Source organism: Pleurodeles waltl, chromosome 1_1 (genome assembly GCF_031143425.1).
Source record: "Pleurodeles waltl isolate 20211129_DDA chromosome 1_1, aPleWal1.hap1.20221129, whole genome shotgun sequence".
Classification (NCBI taxonomy): Eukaryota; Metazoa; Chordata; class Amphibia; order Caudata; family Salamandridae; genus Pleurodeles; species Pleurodeles waltl.
The window spans coordinates 635,418,750-635,439,689 of NC_090436.1; the positions used below are offsets into that span (position 1 = coordinate 635,418,750).

At 49.2% G+C, this 20,940-nt stretch overlaps 1 protein-coding gene across 4 annotated transcripts in view; it reads right to left on the reverse strand.

The window, feature by feature from the left end:
• The window catches only part of YTHDC2 (YTH N6-methyladenosine RNA binding protein C2), a 999,369-nt gene that overhangs the window by 257,124 nt on the left and 721,305 nt on the right, over nucleotides 1-20,940 (reverse strand). For all 4 annotated transcript variants that reach the window (XM_069226524.1, XM_069226522.1, XM_069226518.1 and 1 more), the window contains exon 24: nucleotides 12,562-12,757. In XM_069226524.1, the coding sequence (XP_069082625.1) occupies nucleotides 12,562-12,757 (196 nt within the window). The remainder of the gene's footprint in view (nucleotides 1-12,561; nucleotides 12,758-20,940) is intronic.

The window sequence follows — 20,940 nt, forward strand, 5'->3', positions numbered from 1 at the left end:
TGTAGAAAAAGACCTCAGACAGAGGGGCAGACAGGACAAATTTCTTCCAATGTCAGGCATATACCGTTTTGTTTGAGGGACGCCTGGCTGCCAAGATAACATTACAGACTTTGGGTGCAAGGACAAAAGCTGTCAGCTACAACTGCTCAATCTCCATGTAAGAAGGCGGAGACTGAACAGGTTCGGGTGGAGAACTGCCCCTGCTGCTCTGACAAAAGATCCACTCAAAGGGGCAGTGTGATCAGAGGAATCGTTGAGCATATTCAATAGCTCGGGATACCAGACTCTTCGTGCCCAGTCCGGTGCCCCAAAGATGACTTGGGCACAGCCTGTCTTAATCTTCTTGAGAACTCTGATCAGGAGTGGCATGGGCGCAAAGGCATACAGGAAGCTCGAACTCCACATGTGACGAAAAGCATAGCTGAATGAGTGCCACGTTGGAAATTCCAAAGCACAAAACTGCTGACACTGCACATTCTCTGTGGAGGCAAACAGATGTAACCAAGGCTCTCCTCACTGCTGAAATAGACCTTACGTCACCTCCGGATGGAGATGCCACTTGTGATCAACCAGGCATTGTCGGGTGAGTTTGTCTGGTGTTCAGAGAGCCCACCAGATATTGAACCACAAGGGAGAAGCCCTGATGTTCCAGCTATGCCCAGAGGCACAAAGCCTCCTGACAAAGGGATCATGACCCCACCCCACCTGGCTTGTTGCAAAACAACATGGCGGCAGTGTAGTCCATGAACACCTGCACTACTTTCCCTCTGAGAGAAGGAGGGAATGCTTGCAATACTAGTGTGATCGCCAAGAGCTCGAAAGGGCTGTTATGGAGCCAGGACTCCATTGGAGACCACATACCTCTGATCTCTGCCTCTCCCATTTGGCCGCCCCATCCCAGAAGTGACGCATCTGTCAGATCTGCTTCGGGAAAGGGAGACTGATCTACCTTTGACCCAATTCGGGTGGTTAGCCACCACTGCAGATCTTGTGTAGTACTTTCCGAGATCTGGACCATGTCAGATATATTCCCCTGATGCTGAGCCCACTGAAACTTCAGGTCCCGCTACAGAGCCCACATTTGTCATCTGGCATGTGTCATTAGCAGGGTGCAGGAGGTCATCAGGCTCAGCAGCCTCAGAATCATTCTCACGGAAACGCAGGATAGAGGCTGAAACATCGTTCTCATAGCCTGAATAATCTGGACTCGCTGCTTGGGGGGGTAAGCCTGGAATTGCACTGTGTCCAGAACAGCTCAGATGAAAGGAAGCGTCTGAGAGCGAGGCAGGTGTGACTTTGGCAGGTTTATAGTGAATGTAGGAAAGGAGCATCTTCCTAGCATACGTATCCTCACTATTTGCCTGGTGTCAGTGTGTTTAGACTGTTGTACACTGGGACCCTGCTAATCTGGATCCCAGTGCCAGTACTCTCTCCTATAAATGTGGTTGAATGGTAAATGTTATCCCCCACCATTGGCATACTAGTGCACCTATGTAAGTCCCTAGTATATGGTTCTTAGGTACCAAGGGCACTGGTAAACCAGGGGTGTCCAGTGGGCTGAAGCATGTATTATGCCACCCATGGAAGCCCATGCAGACTGTGTCGGCAGGCTTGCTATTGCAGCCTGAGTGAAATGAATTGAATGAACAAGTTACTTACCTTCGGTAACAAATTATCTGGTAGAGACTCTGTCTAGCTGCAGATTCCTTACCTTAGAATTCCCTGGCGTCTGCTTCGAATCTAGAATTTTTCTGCTGAGCAGTACCCTGTGTGCGCCGTCGGGTGGCGTCCTTCAAATTTGTGTGGCGTCATTGGAGCAGTCTGTGACATCACGGTCTTCTATATAGGCACCACCCCGGCGAGCATACGTCAGTTCTTTTCCACAACTTCCGATGCTAGAAGCGCAGAGTCACAGAAGAACCAACTTTCTCTATTTGTTTGTTCTAATTGACATGCTCTGAAAAATAATAATATATCCGCAGAGCGGGGAGGCATGGGTGGGTGTAAGTAATCTACAGCTAGATAGATTCTCTACCAGATAATTCATTACTGAAGGTAAGTAACTTGTTCATCTGATAGAGACTTCTAGCTGCAGATTACTTATCTTAGAATAGATACCCAGGCCATAACCTCCTGGCGGTGGGCTGTGGACATAAACCTTATACAAGAAAGTCCTGCAGGACCGAGCAAGCAAAATACCCACCTCTCCTCACTTGGCTATCCAAGCAGTAGTGTTTTGCAAACGTGTGCAAGGAGGCCCATGTTGCCGCCTGACAGATGTCTAGGACCGGTACACCTCGAGCTAACGCCGTGGTAGCAGCTTTTCCTCTTGTAGAGTGAGCTCTTAAGCTCTCCGGAGGCTGATTCTTAGCCAATGTGTAGCAGATTTTGATACAGAAAACGACGCAGCACGAAATGGTTCGTTTCTGAACTGCCCGACCCTTCTTTGCCTCAACGTACCCCACAAAGAGTTGGTCATTCACCCAGAACTTTTTTGTGCAGTCAAGGTAGAACGACAGCGCTCTTTTTGGGTCCAGACGCTCCTCTTCCTTAGAAGGATGCAGTGGAGCAAAGAAGGTGGGCAAGGTGATGTTCTGACCCAGATGGAAGGGGATCACAACCTTGGCGAGGAAAGAGGCACGAGTTCTGAGAACCACCTTATCAGGATATACCATTAGATATGGTGGTTTTGATGATAAAGCCTGCATCGCACTTTCCTGGCAGATGTGATCGCCACTAAGAAGGCTGTCTTGATGGTGCGCAGCCAGAGAGAACAATTATATAAAGGCTCAAAAGGAGCACACATGAGAAATGTGAGCACCAGATTAAGGTATCACTGAGACATAACAAAGGGCATAGGTAGAAACAAATGTACAATCCCTTTTATGAATCTTTGTACAATAGGAGATTTAAACAAAGATTGTTGATCAGGCAACCGAAGAAAAGCTGATAAGGCAGAAAGGTAGCCTTTAAGAGTCCCTAAGGTGGAACCCTGTTGGGCAGGTGTCAGAATGAAAAGAATGATATTAGAAAGAGAAGAAGAAAGAGGATCAATAGACCTTTCTGTACGATATAATACAAAACGCTTCCAATGGCAGGCGTAAACAGTCTTGGTAGAGGGACACCTGGCTGCCAGAATGACATTACAGATTTCGGGAGGGAGGTCATAAACCATTAACTGCTGCCACTCCCTCTCCACGCATGAAGTCGCAGAGTTGACAGGTTTTGGGTGGAGAACCTTCCTGTGCTGCTGCGACAGAAGATCCTACCGAAGGGGCAACCTGACTGGAGGATTGATGCTCATTTTTAGAAACTCTGGATACCAGACTCTCCGCGCCCAATCCAGAGCCACTAGGATTACTTGGGCCCGGTTGTTCTTGATTTTCTTGAGATCTCTGGGCAGAAGTGGTATGGGCGGAAAGGCGTACAGGAGGCCTGAACTCCACTCGCGGTGAAAAGCATTGCCTTGAGATAGCCGCCTTGGAAACTCCAACGTGCAATACTGCTGACATTGCGCATTCTCTTCAGAGGCGAACAGATCTAATCAAGGCTCTTACCACTGCTGAAAGAGTCCTTGCACCACCTCCAGATGGAGATACCATTCATGATCCACTAGACATCGCAGGTTTGTCCGCCGTGGCGTTCAGAGAGCCTGCCAGGTGTTGAACCACCAGGGTTATGCCCTGCTGTTCCAGTCATGTCCAGAGGCGCAGAGCCTCTTCACAAATGGTCCACGACCACACACCGCCCTGCCTGTTGCAGTACCACATTGCGGTAGTGTTGTCTGTGAATACCTGTACTATCTTCCCTTTCACAACAGGAAGAAATGCCTTCAATGCCAGTCGGACCGCTCAGAGCTGCAATAATTTTATATGGACACTTGCTTCCGGCGGAGACCATAGACCTCTGGTCTCCGTCTCTTACAGATGGCCGCCCCCAGGAGTGATGCATCTATCACTACTGTGAGATCTGGTTGGGGAAGGGAGAGGAGTCTGCCTTTGACCCAGTCGTAGTTTATCAACCACCACTACAGATCTTTTGAAGTTCCCTCCGAGATCTGAACCATGTTGGTAAGATTTCCCTGATGCTGTGCCCATTCAAACTTCAGGTCCCACTGCAGAGCCCTCATTAGCCATCTGGCATATTTGACTAATAGGATGCAGGAAGCCATGAGTCCCAACAGCCTCAGAGTCTGTTTCATCAAAATCCAGGATAGAGGCCGAAACATCAGTATCATAACCTGAATATCCTAGACTCGCTTCTCGGGAGGATAGGCCCGAAACTGCACTGTGTCCAAAACAGCTCCAATGAAAGGGAGTTTCTGAGAGGGAATCAGGTGTGACTTTGACACGTTTATAGTGAACCCCAGGGCATGCAGGAGGTCCGCCGTAGTCTGAAGGTAGGTGATGAGAGCCTGGGGCATCAGAGCCTTCAACAGCCAGTCATCGAGGTAGGGGAAGACTGAAATCCCTAGCCTGTGATGTTGAGCTGCCACCACTGCCATCACCTTGGTGAACACCCAAGGGGCACTGGCGAGACCGAAGAGGGGCACAGTAAACTGAAAGTGCTTGTGACCCACCTTGAACCACAAGTAACGCCTGTGGGTGGGCGGGCAGATGGGGATGTGAAAATACGCATCCTGCAAGTCAAATGCTACCATCCAGTCTCCTTGGTCTAGGGCAGACAAGAGCTGAGCAAGTGTGAGCATCTGGAATTTCTCCTTTTTGAGGAAGAGATTGACGTCCCTTAAATCCAAGATAGGGCGAAAACCCTTGTTCTTTTTGGGATCAGAAAGTAGTGGGAATAACAACCACTGCCTACTTCTGACATTGGGACCCTTTCTATGGCTTCCTTGGGCAAGAGAGCTGTAACTTCCTCGTGGAGTAAGATCAAACGATCCTCCATCAGCCGTTCTTTTACCAGAGGGATAGAGGTAGGGAAAGACTGGAAGGGGAGGGAATAGCCCTTCTGTATGATCTGCAAGACCCATTTGTCTGATGTTATGGACCGCCAGTGAGGGAGATGAAATTGAATCCTCCCGCTAACTGGGCGGACATGGTCTTGCAGAACCATACTAGGAGGGCTTGGGCTTTGCGGAAGAGGGGTCTGGGTGGTGGCAGACCTCTGGCTAGACCCTTTGGGTCTGAAGGTACCACAACCTTGTCCTCGCACGGGATGCTGTGAAGCCGGAGGACAGTGGCTAACCTGTGGTTGGCGTGGTACAGCGTCCCTCCCGAAGTCTAAAAAGGGTTGATAGGCAGACTGCTGGCGAGCTGGCACTGAGAGGACCAAGGATCTGGCCGTAGCTCAAGAATCCTTGAACCTCTCAAGCGCAGAGTTTGCCTTTTCACCAAAAAGGCGTGAGCCATCGAAAGGCATGTCCATCAAGTTCGACTGGACATACCCCAAAAAGCCAGTGGTATGTAGCCAGACGTGGCGTCGGAAAGCCACTGTCGAAGAAATCGCCCTTCCCAACGAGTCGGTCGTGTCCAAGCCACACTTGATGGTAAACTTTGCTGCATCTCTCCCATCCTTGACAGCTTGGGTAAGAGTGTCCCGTACGCCCTCTGGGACCTGGGGCAGCACTTGTGCCAACATATCCCATAAAGTATGGGAAAAACGGCCCAATAGGCAAGAGGTGTTTACCGAATTCAATGCCAGGCTGGAGGAAGAAAACACCTTCTTTCCAAGTTGGTCCAGCCTCTCGGATTCCCTATCTGGGGGAATTGAAGGGAAGGCACCACTGGAAGTGGAGGCTTGTACCTCCAAGCTCTCCAGGGTGGGATGTTGGGTGAGGAAACTAGGGTCACTTGGAGCTGGTCTATGGCGGTGGCCGATTGCCCTATTCACGGGAGCCCCTGTGCTGGGTTTTGACCACGTTCCCAGAAGGTCATCTGTGAGGGTTTCATTGAAGGGTAACATCGACTCTGATGTAGCAACCCCCGGCTGAAACACCTCCATCAGGAGATTAGTCCTGACTGGCACCGTAGGCAAGTTTAGGTCCAAGACCTCAGCTGCCCTACACACCACCATGGTATAAGATGCCCCATCCTCCGTAGCCACAGCAGGAGGTGAGAGCATGCCAGTATCTGGAGAAGTATCCAGTCCACTGGCTTCCCCTAGGTCCTCATACCAGTCCTGTTCATGCTCCAAACCGTATTCTAAAGGGTCCTCAGACCCCTCCCACTCCTCACCTGTGCCTGGCTGTTATAAATAAGCCTCAGGCACTGATCTGGGCCTAATCGGCGCTGCCGATGTCGGAATCGGCATCTTACGATGTCGTTCCGGCTCCAGATCATCCAAAATGAGGATGGGGCTACCACCACCAGTGGGCGCCAGTGGTGGAGGAAGTGTCGACGTCAGGCCTGGTGCCAGAGGTCGACTGTGCGAACCCAGAGGCCAAAGCCACCCACGTCAAATCCAATGGGGCCCCTTCTGACCCCGTGGGGCCTGAAGTCCCACCCAAAGAGGCAGCCCTCTCAAAAACAAGGCGCATAGTCTCGTAAAATTCCTTTAGTTGAGCGGGGTAGTGCCAGCTCCCGGAAAGGGGGGGCGGAGGTGAAATCGGAGCGGAGTTGGCCCTGCCAACAGCTCTGCGGAACCTCACTCGGAAGGTAGACTCTCCCTAGACGCCTCGTCGGCCGACGGTCATGATAAAGTTGAAGTCCGCTTGGACTTCTTCTTTTTGTGCCTCTTACCTGAATGCCCTGAGGACCTCGAATGTGAGGAAAATGACTTGGGGCTCGTGGAGCGGTGCTGCAACCTCCTCCTTGAGCACGACCGTGACCTCCTCTGAGTTACGCCGATTGAAGACAACTGCTGGGCCGCTAGAAGTTTGAGAGATCTCTCTCAAGGCCTTCGGAGTCATGGTCCGACAGTCGGAGCACAGCTTTGCGTCGTGGTACTTGTCAAGGCACCAGAGACAAAGATGCCGTGGATCAGTGACCGACATGGTGCAATGACATGCGCCACACGGTTTGAATCCAGTCTTCCTCGAAGTCATTCGCACTGAAAAATCGAGCAAATCTTCGACGAAACGCTGAAAAAAGAGTAGCTCTATCCGGATCTGCGCGTAACCGGCACAGAAGGAAAAGAACTGACGTAAGCGTGCTGGGGTGATGCCTATATAGAAGACCGTGACGGCTCCAACGACGACTCGTGGAGCCGGACGACACACCTGGATCCGAACGACGCCACTTGACGGTGCGGGCAGGGTACTGCTCAGCAGAAAAATTCCAGATTCGAAGCAGATGCCAGGGAATTCTAAGGGAAGGAATCTACAGCCCAAAGTCTCTGTCAGATATACGGTTTGACTTATATTGTGGTCACTGCACTTGGACACTGTAAGTCAGCCCTATGGTAGGCCCTTCAGCCCAAAGGCAGGGTGCATGGTTCTGAGTGAGAGGGCACCCCTGCACGAGCATAGGTGCCCCTATAAACTCCATACTCCATTACCCCGGGATTTGTAAGTGTGGGGAAGCCATTTTAATGTATGTCGTGGACACTGGTCAACACCAGTAGCCCAACTACATAATGGCGAACCTAGGCATGTTTAGTATCAAACATGTTGGACTCATGCAACTACACCGATTTCAGTGCTAGTTGCATGATACCATGTACCCTGGGGGTTCGATAGAGGATATCCCAGATCTGCCTGTGCAGCCTTGCAGGGTCTGCATGCCAGCCCACGCTGCTGCCAACCCCAGATACTGTTCTGCCCTCCTGCTGATGAGCCTAATTCGAGCAGAGGAAGGCAGAACAAAGGATTTCCTGTAGGGAAGAGGTGTGACCATCTCTCCCTTTGAAATGGGTGTCTCTGTGCTGGGGCAGGGTGGCCTCTCAGGGCCACCAGACAGCTTTGAAGGGCATATTTGGTGCCCTCTTTGCATAAACTGGTTTGCACCAGTGCAGGAACCCCCTGGATCCCGAAACAGATGCATGGGAGCACAATGAAGCTGAGGCCGAAGCTGCCGGTACAGAACCCAAGGGGGTCCCTGCCAACCCCACGGGCCCAAAGGCACTCCAGCAGAGTTGGACTGCCTAAAGATGAGGCGCAAGGCCTCATGAAATTCCTTAAGTTGGGCAGGGTTTGCTCCGGCTCCTGGAAACTCGGGAAGAAGTGCTGTCGGCCCAGATGGAGGCTTTAAGGTTGGGAGCCTCAAACAACAACGCTCCCCTTCCCTCACTGTGTCGGCCGATGGACTGAGTGAAGTCAAAGAACGCTTATGCTTCAACTTCTTCTTATTCCTCGATGACTTACCTGACTGCCCCAAGGACTTGGAATGGGACAATGATGAAGGGGGGCTCCGCAACCATTCTTGAGACCATCCTCGCAACCAAGAACGGAAGCCATGCGGAGTCGAGCGCCACGCAGCCAGGAGCTTTAGGGACCACTCCCTTAAAGCTTTATCATTTGTGGCCCAGCACTCAGAGCATGACTTTGGGTTGCAGTTGTACTCCAAACAACACTAGCACATAAGGTGCGGATTCCTCACGGACATCGCCCGATGACAAGATCCGCAGTTTGAAGGAAGCTGGCCTGGTGTGTGGTGGACACCAATCGTGTTTGCACCATATACCAGGTCCAGGCAACCCTTATTAGTTAGGGAAATAGTGTCTAGTAAGCCAGGGCTCTCTAGTGGTAGCTGTGGTGAGCAGTCAAGACTTATTTCGGAGGAGTGTAAAGCACCTGCAGTAACACAGTAGTAACACAGTAACTTATCTCACATGAAAGGAACCACACAGAGTTGCAAAAATAAACGTACCTTATTACAGCAACACTGAACTATATTACTTACAGGCAGTCCCCCAACTGGAGGTAATTACACACTATATATACATGGCAAGTATTAGGAATTAGCATAGAAAAATAACAAGAACTGGCAAGAAATAGCAGAAAATAGCTAGCCCTATAAGGGGGGGAGGGGGCATATCTTATACTAAAATAGTGGAATGCGAAGATAGGTCTCCCACCCAAGGGGATGGAATAGTTAGGAGGAGCTGGGAGAACTTGGGACCCCCAAAGGTGAGTAACTAGATGACCCCCAGAGACCAGGAGAGCAGAGGTAAGTTACCTGGTCTTCCCAAAGACTAACAGGCAGACTTGGAAAATAAACTTAGCAAGAACAGGACCAGTCCAGTGGAACTCAATGGTGAATTCCGGAAGAAGACGACCTGCAAAAGATGGAGACAGAGTCAAGTCCATTCAGGAGTGTCCAGGTGGGGCAGGAGCCATTGCCCACCCTTCTTTGGGTTAAGATCCGGGTCAACGGTGGAAGATGAAGATCAGCTGTGGAGCCCAGGAGCTGCAGAGAGGTCCCTGGAGTCATGCAGAAGATGTCCCATGCCAGTCGTTGGGTCACAGATGGGTTGGTAGTCAGGAGGACCAACAAGCCTTGGCAAATGCAAATCTGGACAGAAGAGGATTTGCAGAGAAGAAGAGGACCAACAAGGTCCAGGGAACTTGACCCTTGGAGAGGAGCCCTGGCTGACCCTCAGCAGTCGGGAGAGCCAGCAGAAGCAGTCGTAACCCCCACAGGCAACCCACTGGCACTAGGCACAGCAAGTTGCAGTGAGGCCCAGTTAGCCCACCTGGAGAGGAGTCCCATGTTGCTGGAGCAGCAGAGGGGGGACCGTCCTAGCAAGGATGAAGTGCTGGAGGCCAGAGCTACCTGGAGCCTGAAGATCCCTCGGAGCAAGAGTCAAAAAGCCTTGGTTGCTGCAAGAATTGCAGTGCACTGGGATTCTGTCCTGCAAGGGCTCACCGTCTCCCAAGCCTGGGCAGAAGGCAGAGGGGACTAAGAGGACCACTCAGAACCACCACCTGTGTTGGAGGATCCATGCAGTTCCTGTGAAGAGCAGATCCCAGCAGCCGGATATCGTTGCCTTAGGTGCCTGCGGATGTAGGGGAGTGACTCCTTCACTCCAAGGTAGATTCCTTTTTGCTTCTTTGGTGCACCTGAACTCTGCCGACCGCAGAGGATGCACAGCTGTAGAAATGTTGCAATTGCTGGAAGAAGCGGGAGAAACAATGTTACAAGGCGAGGTCATCTCAGGAGCTGCAGGCTTTTTCAGTTTCTGTGAAGCCCAGCAGCGGTTCTGGTGGCCAGGAGAAGAAGAAGTCGATGCAGAGGAGTCCTGGTGGAGCTTTGCATGCCGAATACTGGGACCTACCATCAAACGAGTCCCTAAGTAGCCCTAACAGAGGCTTTGTCACTATGCAGGGTGACCACCTATCAGAGGGGGTCAATGACCTCAGTTACCTGTCCTGACCAACCAGATGCTTCCAGAGGCCTCTGCCCATCTTGTTTTCAAGAAGGCAGAATCAAGTGGCCACCTGGAGGAGCTCTCCCCTGGGGTGGTGACGGACAGAGCAGTGGTCACTCCTATTTCCTTTGTGTGCTTTCCCACCAGAGCAGGGACCCGGGGTCCTTGGACTGGTGCAAACCGAATTATGCAAGGAGGACACCAAATGTGCCCTTCAAAGCAAGCTGGTGGCATGGGGAGGCTACTCCTCCCCAGCCTTGTAACACCTATTTCCAAGGGAGAGGGTGTTGCATCAGCTCTCCTGTAGGAAATTCTTTGTTCTGCCTTCCCTTGCTTGAGCTGGTCAAGCAGCAGGAGGACAGAAACCTGTCTGAGGGGCTGCAGCAGCATAGACTGCTCACAAAAGTCTGGTAGGAGCAATTCTGGGGGGTCTTTTAAGGAGCCCCCAGAGTGCGTGGATTCATGCCACCAATACTGGAATTAGTATTAGGGTGTGATTCCGACATGTTTAATACCATATATGCCCAGGTTCGGCGTTACCATTATGTAGCTGGGCTCCGGTGTCAAGTATACGGGTAAAATGGACTTACGAAGTCCAGTGCACTGGAACTAGAGATCATAGGGGCACCTCTGCTCATGCAGGGGTGCACTCACACACAGGAACTTGCACCCTGCCCTTTGGGCTGAAAGGGCCTATCATAGGGGTGACTTACAGTGACCTGGTGTAATGACCAGCAGCGAAAGGGTACATACACCTTTTCACGCAGGCTGCAATAGCAGGCCTGCAGACAGTCTGCATGGGCTCCCATGGGTAGCATAATACATGCTGCAGCCCATGTGTACCAATGCCCTGGGTACATAAGTACCATATAATAGGGACTCACAGGGGACACCAGTATGCCAATTGTGGGGTGTAAAGGGTACCAAAGCAACCAAATTTAGAGGAGAGAGCACCATCACTAGGGTCCTGGTTAGCAGGATCCCAGTGAAAACAGTCTAAGCACACTGTGGGGGTAACCATGCCAAAAAGGGTGACTTTCCTACACCGGTCTTACTGGAAGTCTCCTCGACACACCAGGAGTGAAAGCACTCAAAACTCCTCGACAGAAAGTTCCGAAAAGACCAGTGGTAGCTCTTCTAGGTTCAGCGCTGGCTGGCACAGAAAGAAAAGAACTGATTTCAGTGTGCCAGGGTGCCGCATACATAGGACCCACAACATCATATCCGGAGCGCTCAATGCCATCAACAGACACGGAACGACCGACTCCACCTAACAGTATGCAGGAGTACTGCTCAAGAAAAATCTCAGAATCCAGACTGAGGCCTGGGGGAATTTCTAAGGTAAGGAATCTGCAACTAGAAGTCCTTATCAGATACAAAGAATTAAAGCAGGATACCAAAAGACGTAGAAAAGCAAGTGCCTCGACATTCTACCATGGTCAAAATCAAAAACCAATACAAAAACACTATCAGAGGCAGGGTGGGGAAGGAAAGTTAACAGCCATAGAAAAAGCTGTGAACATATTAACAGCAAAAATATTTAAATTGGTAACAGACAAGATAATCGTTGGAGATTGGGTGAGAAGACACACTGATCACAAACAGCCTACCAAAGGTAAACTTGAGAAAGACATAAAAAGGCTGTATAAAAAGGGAGATATAGTAAACCCCTAAAAATGTCAGTTTATGGAGGTATATCTTAAGAAATGTGAACTATTTAAAGCAGAGAGTTACGAAAACCTAAACTTTCCTAGAATGTTCCACAAATCATTTGATGAGTGGAACTATCTCACTATTCACTAAAAAAGGAGCACCCATAGTAGGAGTAAGAAACAGTGAAGGTTTTGGTTTTGCCTTACTGAGAGACAAGAGTTCATTTGTTAGGGCAAAACTATATTTTCAGAGAGTAATTACAGAAAAAGCCAAACCAGCACCACAGAGTGTTCATATATCTGATTTAAAGAAAGAATGTAATATGCCACTGTATCACTAAGCAACGTTCGAAACATAAGGCACTAAAACTCTATTCTAAAATCCTTTGAACTCTAACAAGCAAGCATCAGTTATTGAAGTATTGGTATTTCATAACAAAACCATTTACAGAAATACAGAAAATCATAAATGTGCTGTTGTTGTGAGAAAAAAAACATTCTTAAACAACTGTTCTTCACTCCTACTTAAGTATTGCATTCAGACACTTGATCAAGAAAACTGGATTTTGTGCTCTGCAATCTCTGACTGCAAAACAAACCTCAAATCTGGTTTCATAGTGAATGGATTTTACCAACAGATTACCTCTAAAAGTTGAAGGCTCTTGCAGAGCTGTACTTGGCAACCTAGCTGGTCCAGAAAATATAGCGATTGTTACTGGTGTCACAACAGAACAGCACCTAATATTTGCAATCCTGTGAGCTCTGGTCATCTCGTCATATGTAAGCCAGTTTGTTGGGAGCGCTTGAATTGCTGCTGCTTGACCATTTGCTGGAGGAATCTATTTGCAAGAAAAACATTATCTTAATATGAAACTATTTTTTCATTCCTGAAAAATGATTGAGCCTAATGCCCCCAGCAGTTTGTGCAGCAGGTCTACAAGAATCACAAAACTATTTACAGACATATTTAACCCCTGCCCCACACCAATCCCCCAGGAGTGATGCAATATATGTTACAAATTTATTATTCAACAAATGACCAATAATCAGGGAAAAGGGAGTATAGCAAGCACTGTAGTTAAAAGGTTATAAATTCTAAACATAATTAACACGTTACTTACCTTTGGTAATGCCTTATCTGGTTGATCCTATATCTAGCTGCAGATTCCTTACCTTAGAATCATCCCAGGCGTCAGACTAAAACCGAAGATATTTTGAGAGCAGTACCCCTGTGCACCAGTAGGTGGCGTCGTTCTGCTCCGCATGCGTCATCTGCACCAGAAGAGACATCAGCAGCACCTATATAGGAGCCAGCCAGGCATGCTGACTTCAGTTTCTTTTTATGACTTTCCACGCCAGACACTTGTAGTCATGAAGAACACTGACTATTGGGGTAGATAACTAGGACCCTGAAAGGGATGCAGTCCTGTCCCTAGAAATCCATTCACAGAGTGGGGAGGATGGGTAGGTCACTAAGGTATCTGCAACTAGATATAGTATCTACCAGATAAGGCGCTATGGAACGTACGTAACTTGTTCATCAGATAGAGACTTCTAGCTGCAGATTCATTACTTTAGACTAGATACCCAAGCAATACCATCTCCGGAGGTGGGTCTGCTAAACAGTTTCAGATGAGGAAGCCCTGTGGGACCGAAAGGGCAAAATGCCCATCATGACTGACCTCACTGTCAAGACAGTGTTTGGTAAACATGTGAAGGGAGGCCCACGTTGTTACCTGGCAGATATCCAGGACTGGAACTCTGCAGGCTAACAAAGTGGTTGCAGCTTTGGCTCTGGTGGAATGAGCATGCAAGCCCTTGGGGGCTGTTTCTTCACCAGTGAATAGCAGATTTTAATCCAAAGGACAACTCATCTAGTGATGGTCCTTTACTGCACTGAACAACCCTTTTTAACTCCAATATACCACAAGAAGGGTTGATCATCTACCAGGAATTCCTGTGTTCGGTCAAGGTAGAACAGTGGTCGTTTGGGGCCCAGACAATGGAGATGCTCCTCATCCTTAGAAGAGTGAGGGGGAGCATAGAAAGTAAGCAAGATGATGGATTCACCTAGATGAAAGGGTGTGACCACAAGAAAGGAAGCCTGTGTGCGAAGCACCACTTTGTCAGGATGGATGATATATAGGGTGGCTTATAGGATAAGGCCTGTAACTGACTAACTCATTGGGTAGATGGTATAGCCATGAGGAAAGCTGTTTCCGGGATTGGTTCTATGCTGGAACCATTGTCCCAATTCTGCGACTGGTTCCTCCAACCATTCGTGAAACAAATTCCCACATACCTTAAAGACACAACAGATGTGCTCTCCCTTATAAACACCCTAGAATTTGACAAAGACAGAGAACATCTCATGACACTGGATGTGGAGTCGTTATATACCAATATTCCACAAGAGGCAACTCTAGAAGTGGTCAGTGATCTACTAAATAGGGGCGCCTGGAACTACATCACCCCCCCCAGAATTTGTCCTGGACCTAGCCCATCTGGCTCTTACCAGAAATTTCTTTGAGTTCGATAAGAACTTCTTTTTACAGATCCAGGGTACTTCGATGGGGAGCACCTTCGCACCCAGCCTGGCATGCCTATATGTGGATCACTTCGAGAAATAAATGGTCCTTACTGAAGAGAACCCATATATCAACCATATCAGGTTATGGAAAAGATATATCGATGATATCCTGATTATCTGGAGAGGCACAAGGGAAGAAGCAACCATCTTCATCACTTGGTTAAACACCTTGAATCCCTTTCTAAGATTTACAGCCACATTGGGCAACCCGGCAGTCTCCTTTCTTGACCTACTAATAACTGAAAGAAATGGCTCCCTTGTAACAGAAGTATATTACAAACCCACTGACCGAAACACTCTCCTTCAGTTTCAGAGCTTCCATCCACGTTCCCTCAGGGAAAACCTCCCAGTGGGTCAATACCTCCGCCTGCGGCGGAATTGTACCGAACTAACGGACTACAAAAAGCATGCTCAACAACTTACTGACAAACTTCGAGCAAGAGGATACCCGGATCACCTATTGAGGAGAGCCGACAAACGGGCCCGTGTGAGCCCAAGGGAGACTCTACTGCACCCAAGCAGCAGAACCAGTAAGGGGGACCCTTTGATCTGTGTGACCACGTTCAACCCAGCGTCCAACATGATCAAAAAGATAATAAATGAAGACTGGAAAATCCTCACCTCTGTGGGTCTCCCCTTTCAGATCCCAATGAATGCCTACAGAAAGGCAAAAAGCATTCGGGATATGATCGTACATACCCGCCCACGGGTAAACCCCACCACAAGTAGACAAAAGACCCTCTGGGACCTCCCCCCCCCCAAAGGACACTACCCTTGCAGCAGTTGCAGTGTTTGCGCCTTTACCAAGAAAACCCTCACACTTGACTTGGGATTACAAACACCCTGGGAACTTAGGCAACTAACGAACTGCAACAGCAAAAATGTGGTGTACATGATCACATGCCCCTGTGATAAGAAATACATTGGGATGACGACAAGAAGAGTGGGCACACTCATCTGTGAGCATAGGAGCACCATCCGTTGCAAAAGAGATGCCACAAGACTCACAGAGCACTATATCTCCAGTAATCACCATCCTGATCACATGCAGCGGGTGGTACTGGACCAACTAACATCCACAACAACCAATGCCAAGCACAAGCTCCTACTATATGAACAGAGATGGATATGGAGGCTGCGAACGGATACTTTAGGATTGAATGACAACATCCAATGGTCAGCCTTAGGCTGATGAACAGATACCAACATGGTGTCTTTCTTCTATGGGAGACCCTGTATAAACCCATCTAAGAACATAAATTGTATCAGATAACTTCACTGATGACCCCTCATTCCATGGGCCCTAAATTGCCCCATTGTGGGATTCACTACTTATCACCCTTGTTGTCGTGACCTTGTGTAGTAATCCTACCCACCAGAGTAGTTTCCCTGACCCCTGATAGCAAAGCTATTGTCGTTCCTCCCTTCTTACACCTTCTCTGCTCCCTCTTCTCCTTTATCCTACGTCTATACCTTTGCTGGGTTCCCCCCTTCTCTTTCTCGAAACACCCCCCCATCGCCCCTAATTCTTTTCCTTTTTTCCCTCTCTAACATTCCCCCCCTTTTTTCTTTTATCTATTAAGCCCCCCCTGGCTGCATCCCCTTCTTTGCTTAATCCCCCCCTCCACTTCGTTTTCCCCCCCCTTCCCCTTTTTCTTTTCTTTTTCTCTTATTTTCTTTCTCTCTCCCCCCCTTCCCCCTCTTTGTTCATTACCAGTGTTTCTCTTTCCCTTCCCCTCTTTTATTCTGTTCTTATCCCTGCCCTGTCAGTTTCTCTCAGCTTGCTCGTCCTGCCTCCTCCCTTCTATTCTTTTTTTCCCTTCTTACCTTTCCTCTTTTCCCTCTGCCCCCTTTCTTTTTCACCCCCACCCCCCTCTTTGCTGATTTCTAGTGTCTTTCTTGCCCTTCTCCCTCCGTGGGTCCGTTCTTGTCTTTTTTCTTTATTTTCCCTCCTTGCTTTCCATTCTTGCTTCCACTTGCTTTTCGCTCCCCCTTCCTCGCACTCCCGCTGCCCCCCCACCCCTCCTTTTGCACTTTGACCTTGTCGCCCCTTTCGGACGACCCGGCTTTTTTCACGGGACTCATATTCCCAGAGTCCCATGGGTTTGAGCGACGCGCCGCGCTACTCGCGACGCGTCATCGCAGGACGCTCCCCCGTGCGCGCCAGCCGCGCCACGGAGGAAGCACCCTGCCTAATCACATCACCACTAGAAGCGACTGACCCCGCGGGACTCCGTCCCCCAGAGATTGCGCGGGGCATCGTGCTTCACCAGGGCCAATCAGGGCCCCTTAGGCTCCCGACCCAGCGCAGCCCCCGAGAGGGCGCGGCCGGTTTCTTGGGTGTGGCAATATAACCTCCTATGAGCCGGGACTCTCCATACCATGACGCCCGGCACACCTGATTTTATTTTCTATTGGGCTCCGCCCCCAGCTTCCGTAGCTTCATACCGATTGGCTGCTGTTCTTCATAAAGACCTGTCCAGCCTTCCAGTCAGTACCAGAGCGGCCTGGCTCCGGCATGTAGGTATCCCCCATGGTATTCCCTTTGGAGTGGTAAGTGTGGGCCTCCCTGGCCCCTTGGATCTCTCTCTCTCTCTCTCTCTCCTTTTCTCTCTTTTTCTCGGTTACCAGTTATCCCCTCCTCTGGTAGCCTTTAGTTTCTCTTTGGCCTGGCCTTTACCTTTTTGGTACCTCTTTCTCCTCTTCTCCCTCTCTCTTCACCTGTTTCAATTTATTTTTTTTTTTTTCATTTTTTGTCTCCCTTTTTCTCAAGTTTGTCCCCTTTTTCTTTCACCACTTCGCCCCCTTGGTCTCCTCCTTTCCTTAGCATGCTGTGCGCCCTCATTCAATTTCCGTCTCTTTTTCTCCCCCGTGCTAAAGCCTTAATCTCATCAGAGTGTGACTACAAGGGAAACCCCCCCCCCCCCCGGCACTAGCCAGATCAGAGGCAAATCGCCCCCAACTCCGGGGTAAGTCACAATTGCATGCGTGTGTGAGTGCCTTTTACATTTCTCACCTATTGCTGTGTCGTGTGCAGTGGTTTGCCACTCTTTTCACTCTGAATATAATTTTTTCACTCTGAATAAATTGTGGTTTATTTATCATCTATCATAGGCCTACCCCACCGTGAACTACCTGTTCAGGTAGGCCATACATTATTCACTTTGAGCACCCCACTTACTACGTGTGCTCCGACCCTGACGAATGCCCCTGACCTACCAGCACTCAGTGAGGGCAGAAACATGTTGGTCTTATTTCTTTTTAGACTCCAAGAGACATTTTTCTCTAACGAGCCTCTCCCCCTTGTTCTTAGTCTTACCAGCATGCACCACCATTAAAACTAGCAATAGCTACTGGTGACATGTTTGGTAATTTTATTATTCACCCCTTCTGGATCACTGTAACTATCCAGTCAGTTTAATTTCAGCACTCCCTCTGGTTCTTTTAACCAAGAGGTTGAGTCCGCCCAAGTAGTATCATCTTACTTGGGTGGGGCTAGGTGGTCAAATGATGAAGCAAGACACTATTTTGTGTGTGAGACCACCTAGTCCGTAAAGGAAATTCCCCCCTCCTCCTGTAGGACAACACAGCACCCCCTTGCTTGGACATTTTCCAACCATGATTTTCCCGCTTCGGGGATTTAAAGCAACCTAACTAATACCGGGCACTGAATGAAGACTAATCTAGTCCTACCCTCAGTTCCTACTACCCCACACCTTTAGTGATTATATAGATTTCTCTTGGGAGGCGGTGTGGGTTAGCTACACTCCCAGTGCTCTCCTTTTGTGTACTTGTACCACAAGAAAGGAAGCCTGTGTGCGAAGCACCACTTTGTCAGGATGGATGATATATAGGGTGGCTTATAGGATAAGGCCTGTAACTGACTAACTCATTGGGTAGATGGTATAGCCATGAGGAAAGCTGTTTTGATGGCAAGCACCCACAGGAAACAATTGTGAGGTGGCTCAAAGGGAGAGAACATTAAGAATATAAGCACTAAATTCAAGTCCCACTGAGGCATGATAAAGGGAGAAGGGCGAAAAAGATTAAATGAACCTTTCAAGAATTTGTGTACAATAGGAGATCTGAAAAGAGAGGGTTGATCAGGCAATCATAGGAATGCAGATAGCACAAAGATAACCTTTAAGAGTACCCAGGGCAGAGCACTGCAGGGCAAGAGAGAGAATGAATAGAACAACCTGAGAGAGACGAACAGAAAGAGGATCAACTTTTCTGTCAGAACACCAAGCCACAAATTTCGTACACCGACAGGCATATACCGCCTTTGCTGGAGGAACAACTGGTTGTCAAGATCACATTGCAGATTTCGAGAGGAAGGTCAAAGGCTGTCAACTGCTGCCACTTAATCTCAATGCAAGAAGGGGGATACTGGACAGGTTTAGGTGGAGAACCTTTGCCTACTGCTGCAACAGAAGATACTCCCAAAAGGGAAGCCTGATTGGAGTATAGATTGCCATGTTCAGTAGCTCGGGATACCACACTCTCCGCACCCAATCCAGTGCCACAAAGATGACGTGCAAAAAACAACAGATGATGGATATAATGCAGTACAAATCAAACATTCACCCCCAATCACAGATTTCAGTTTAATCCATCAGTTTTTTTGCTTGCCATACTATTACTGTTTGGACCCACCCATATGCAAATCAGTCTTGACTCTGTTTCCCCATGGGAACAATGCAGTCCCAACTGCCTGGACCAGAAACAAGCATCCTGGGATCGGTTTTAGGAGATCACCCTTTATCAGACAGGTTAGCTTGAATCTGGTGGCATAGAAAGCACAGGATCCACATCTGGGCATACCCTTCCCACTTAGGGTGACAAATGCAATAAAAAACAGAAGATGGATGGAATGCATAACAAATCAACATTCACCCCCAGTCACAGATCTGGGTTTAATCCATCTTTTTTTCTGCTTGCCATGCCATTCCAGTTTGGACCCAGCCATATGCAAATCAGTCTTGACCCTGCTCCCCACGGGAACAGTCCAGCCCGAACTGCTAGGCCAGGTCCTCCCTGCACCAGAAACAAGCACCCTGGGACCAGTTTCAGGGTATCACCCTGAAGGATGACTTGGGCACAGTCGGTCTTGATCTTCTTGAGAACTCTGATCAGGAGTGGTATGGGCGGGAAGGTGTACAGTAAGCCTGAGCTCCACTCTAGATGAAAAGCGTTGCTGAGCAAGAGTCGACTTGGAAACACCAAAACAGAAAACTGCTGACATTGAGTGCTCTCGGCAGAGCAGAACAGATCTAACCAAGGCTCTCCCCACCTCTGAAAGAGACCTTGTGCCACCTCCGGATGGAGACGCCATTCAAGATCCACCAAACTCCGGCGGCTGAGTTTGTGTGCCGGGCATTCAGAGGACCGGCCATGTGTTGAATCACCAGGGAAATGCCCTGATGTTCCAGCCATTTCCAGAGACGCAGGGCCTCTTGACATAGGGCTCGCGATCCCACTCTGCCCTGTTTGTTGCAGTACCACATGGCGGTGGTGTTGTCCGTGAACACTTGCACTAGCCTCCCCTTGATTGAAGGTAGTAAGGCCTTCAATGCAGTTGGATCACCTGCAACTCCAGCAGATTGATGTGGAGTCTGGATTCCGCCGGAGACCAAAGTCCTATGATCTCCACTTCTCCCAGATAGCCGCCCCATACCCAGGAGTGAGGCATCTATCACTACTGTAAGATCTTTTTCTTTTTGAGGAAGAGAGAGGGGTCAGCATCTGACCCAGTCCCGGTTCGTCAACCACCACTTCAGATCTTGGACAGTTCCCTCTGAGATATGGATAATGTCAGTGAGATTCCCCTGATGCTGTGCCCATTGGAACTTCAGGTCCCACTGCAGAGCCCGCATATGTCAATGTGCATTTGTCACCAACAGGATGCAGGAGGGCATAAGACCCAGCAGCCTCAGAGTCTGTCTCACCAAAAAGGCTGAAACATAAGTATCATCGCCTGAATATCCTGGACTCACCACTCTGGAGGATAAGCCCGAAACAGCACTATATTCTTAACAGTTCTGATGAAAGGAAGTGTGAGAAAGTGCCCCTTTTGGCATTGTTACCCCCACCCACACCCCACTTTTTGCCTGATACTGATGCTGACTTGACAGAGTGTGTACTGGGATCCTGCTAACCAGGCCCCAGCACCAGTGTTCTTTCCCTAAACTGTACCGTAGTACCCACAATTGGCACACACCTGGCTAAGTCCTTTATAAACGGTACCAGTGGTACCAAGGGCTCTGTGACCAGGGAGGGTTCCTAAGGGCTGCAGCATGTATGGTGCCACCCTAAGGGACCCCTCACCAAGCACATGCACACTGCCACTGCAGATTGTGTGTGCTGGTGGAGAGAAAAAGGTGAAGTTGACCTGGCATCCCTCTCAGGGTGCCATGCTCACCCACCACTGCC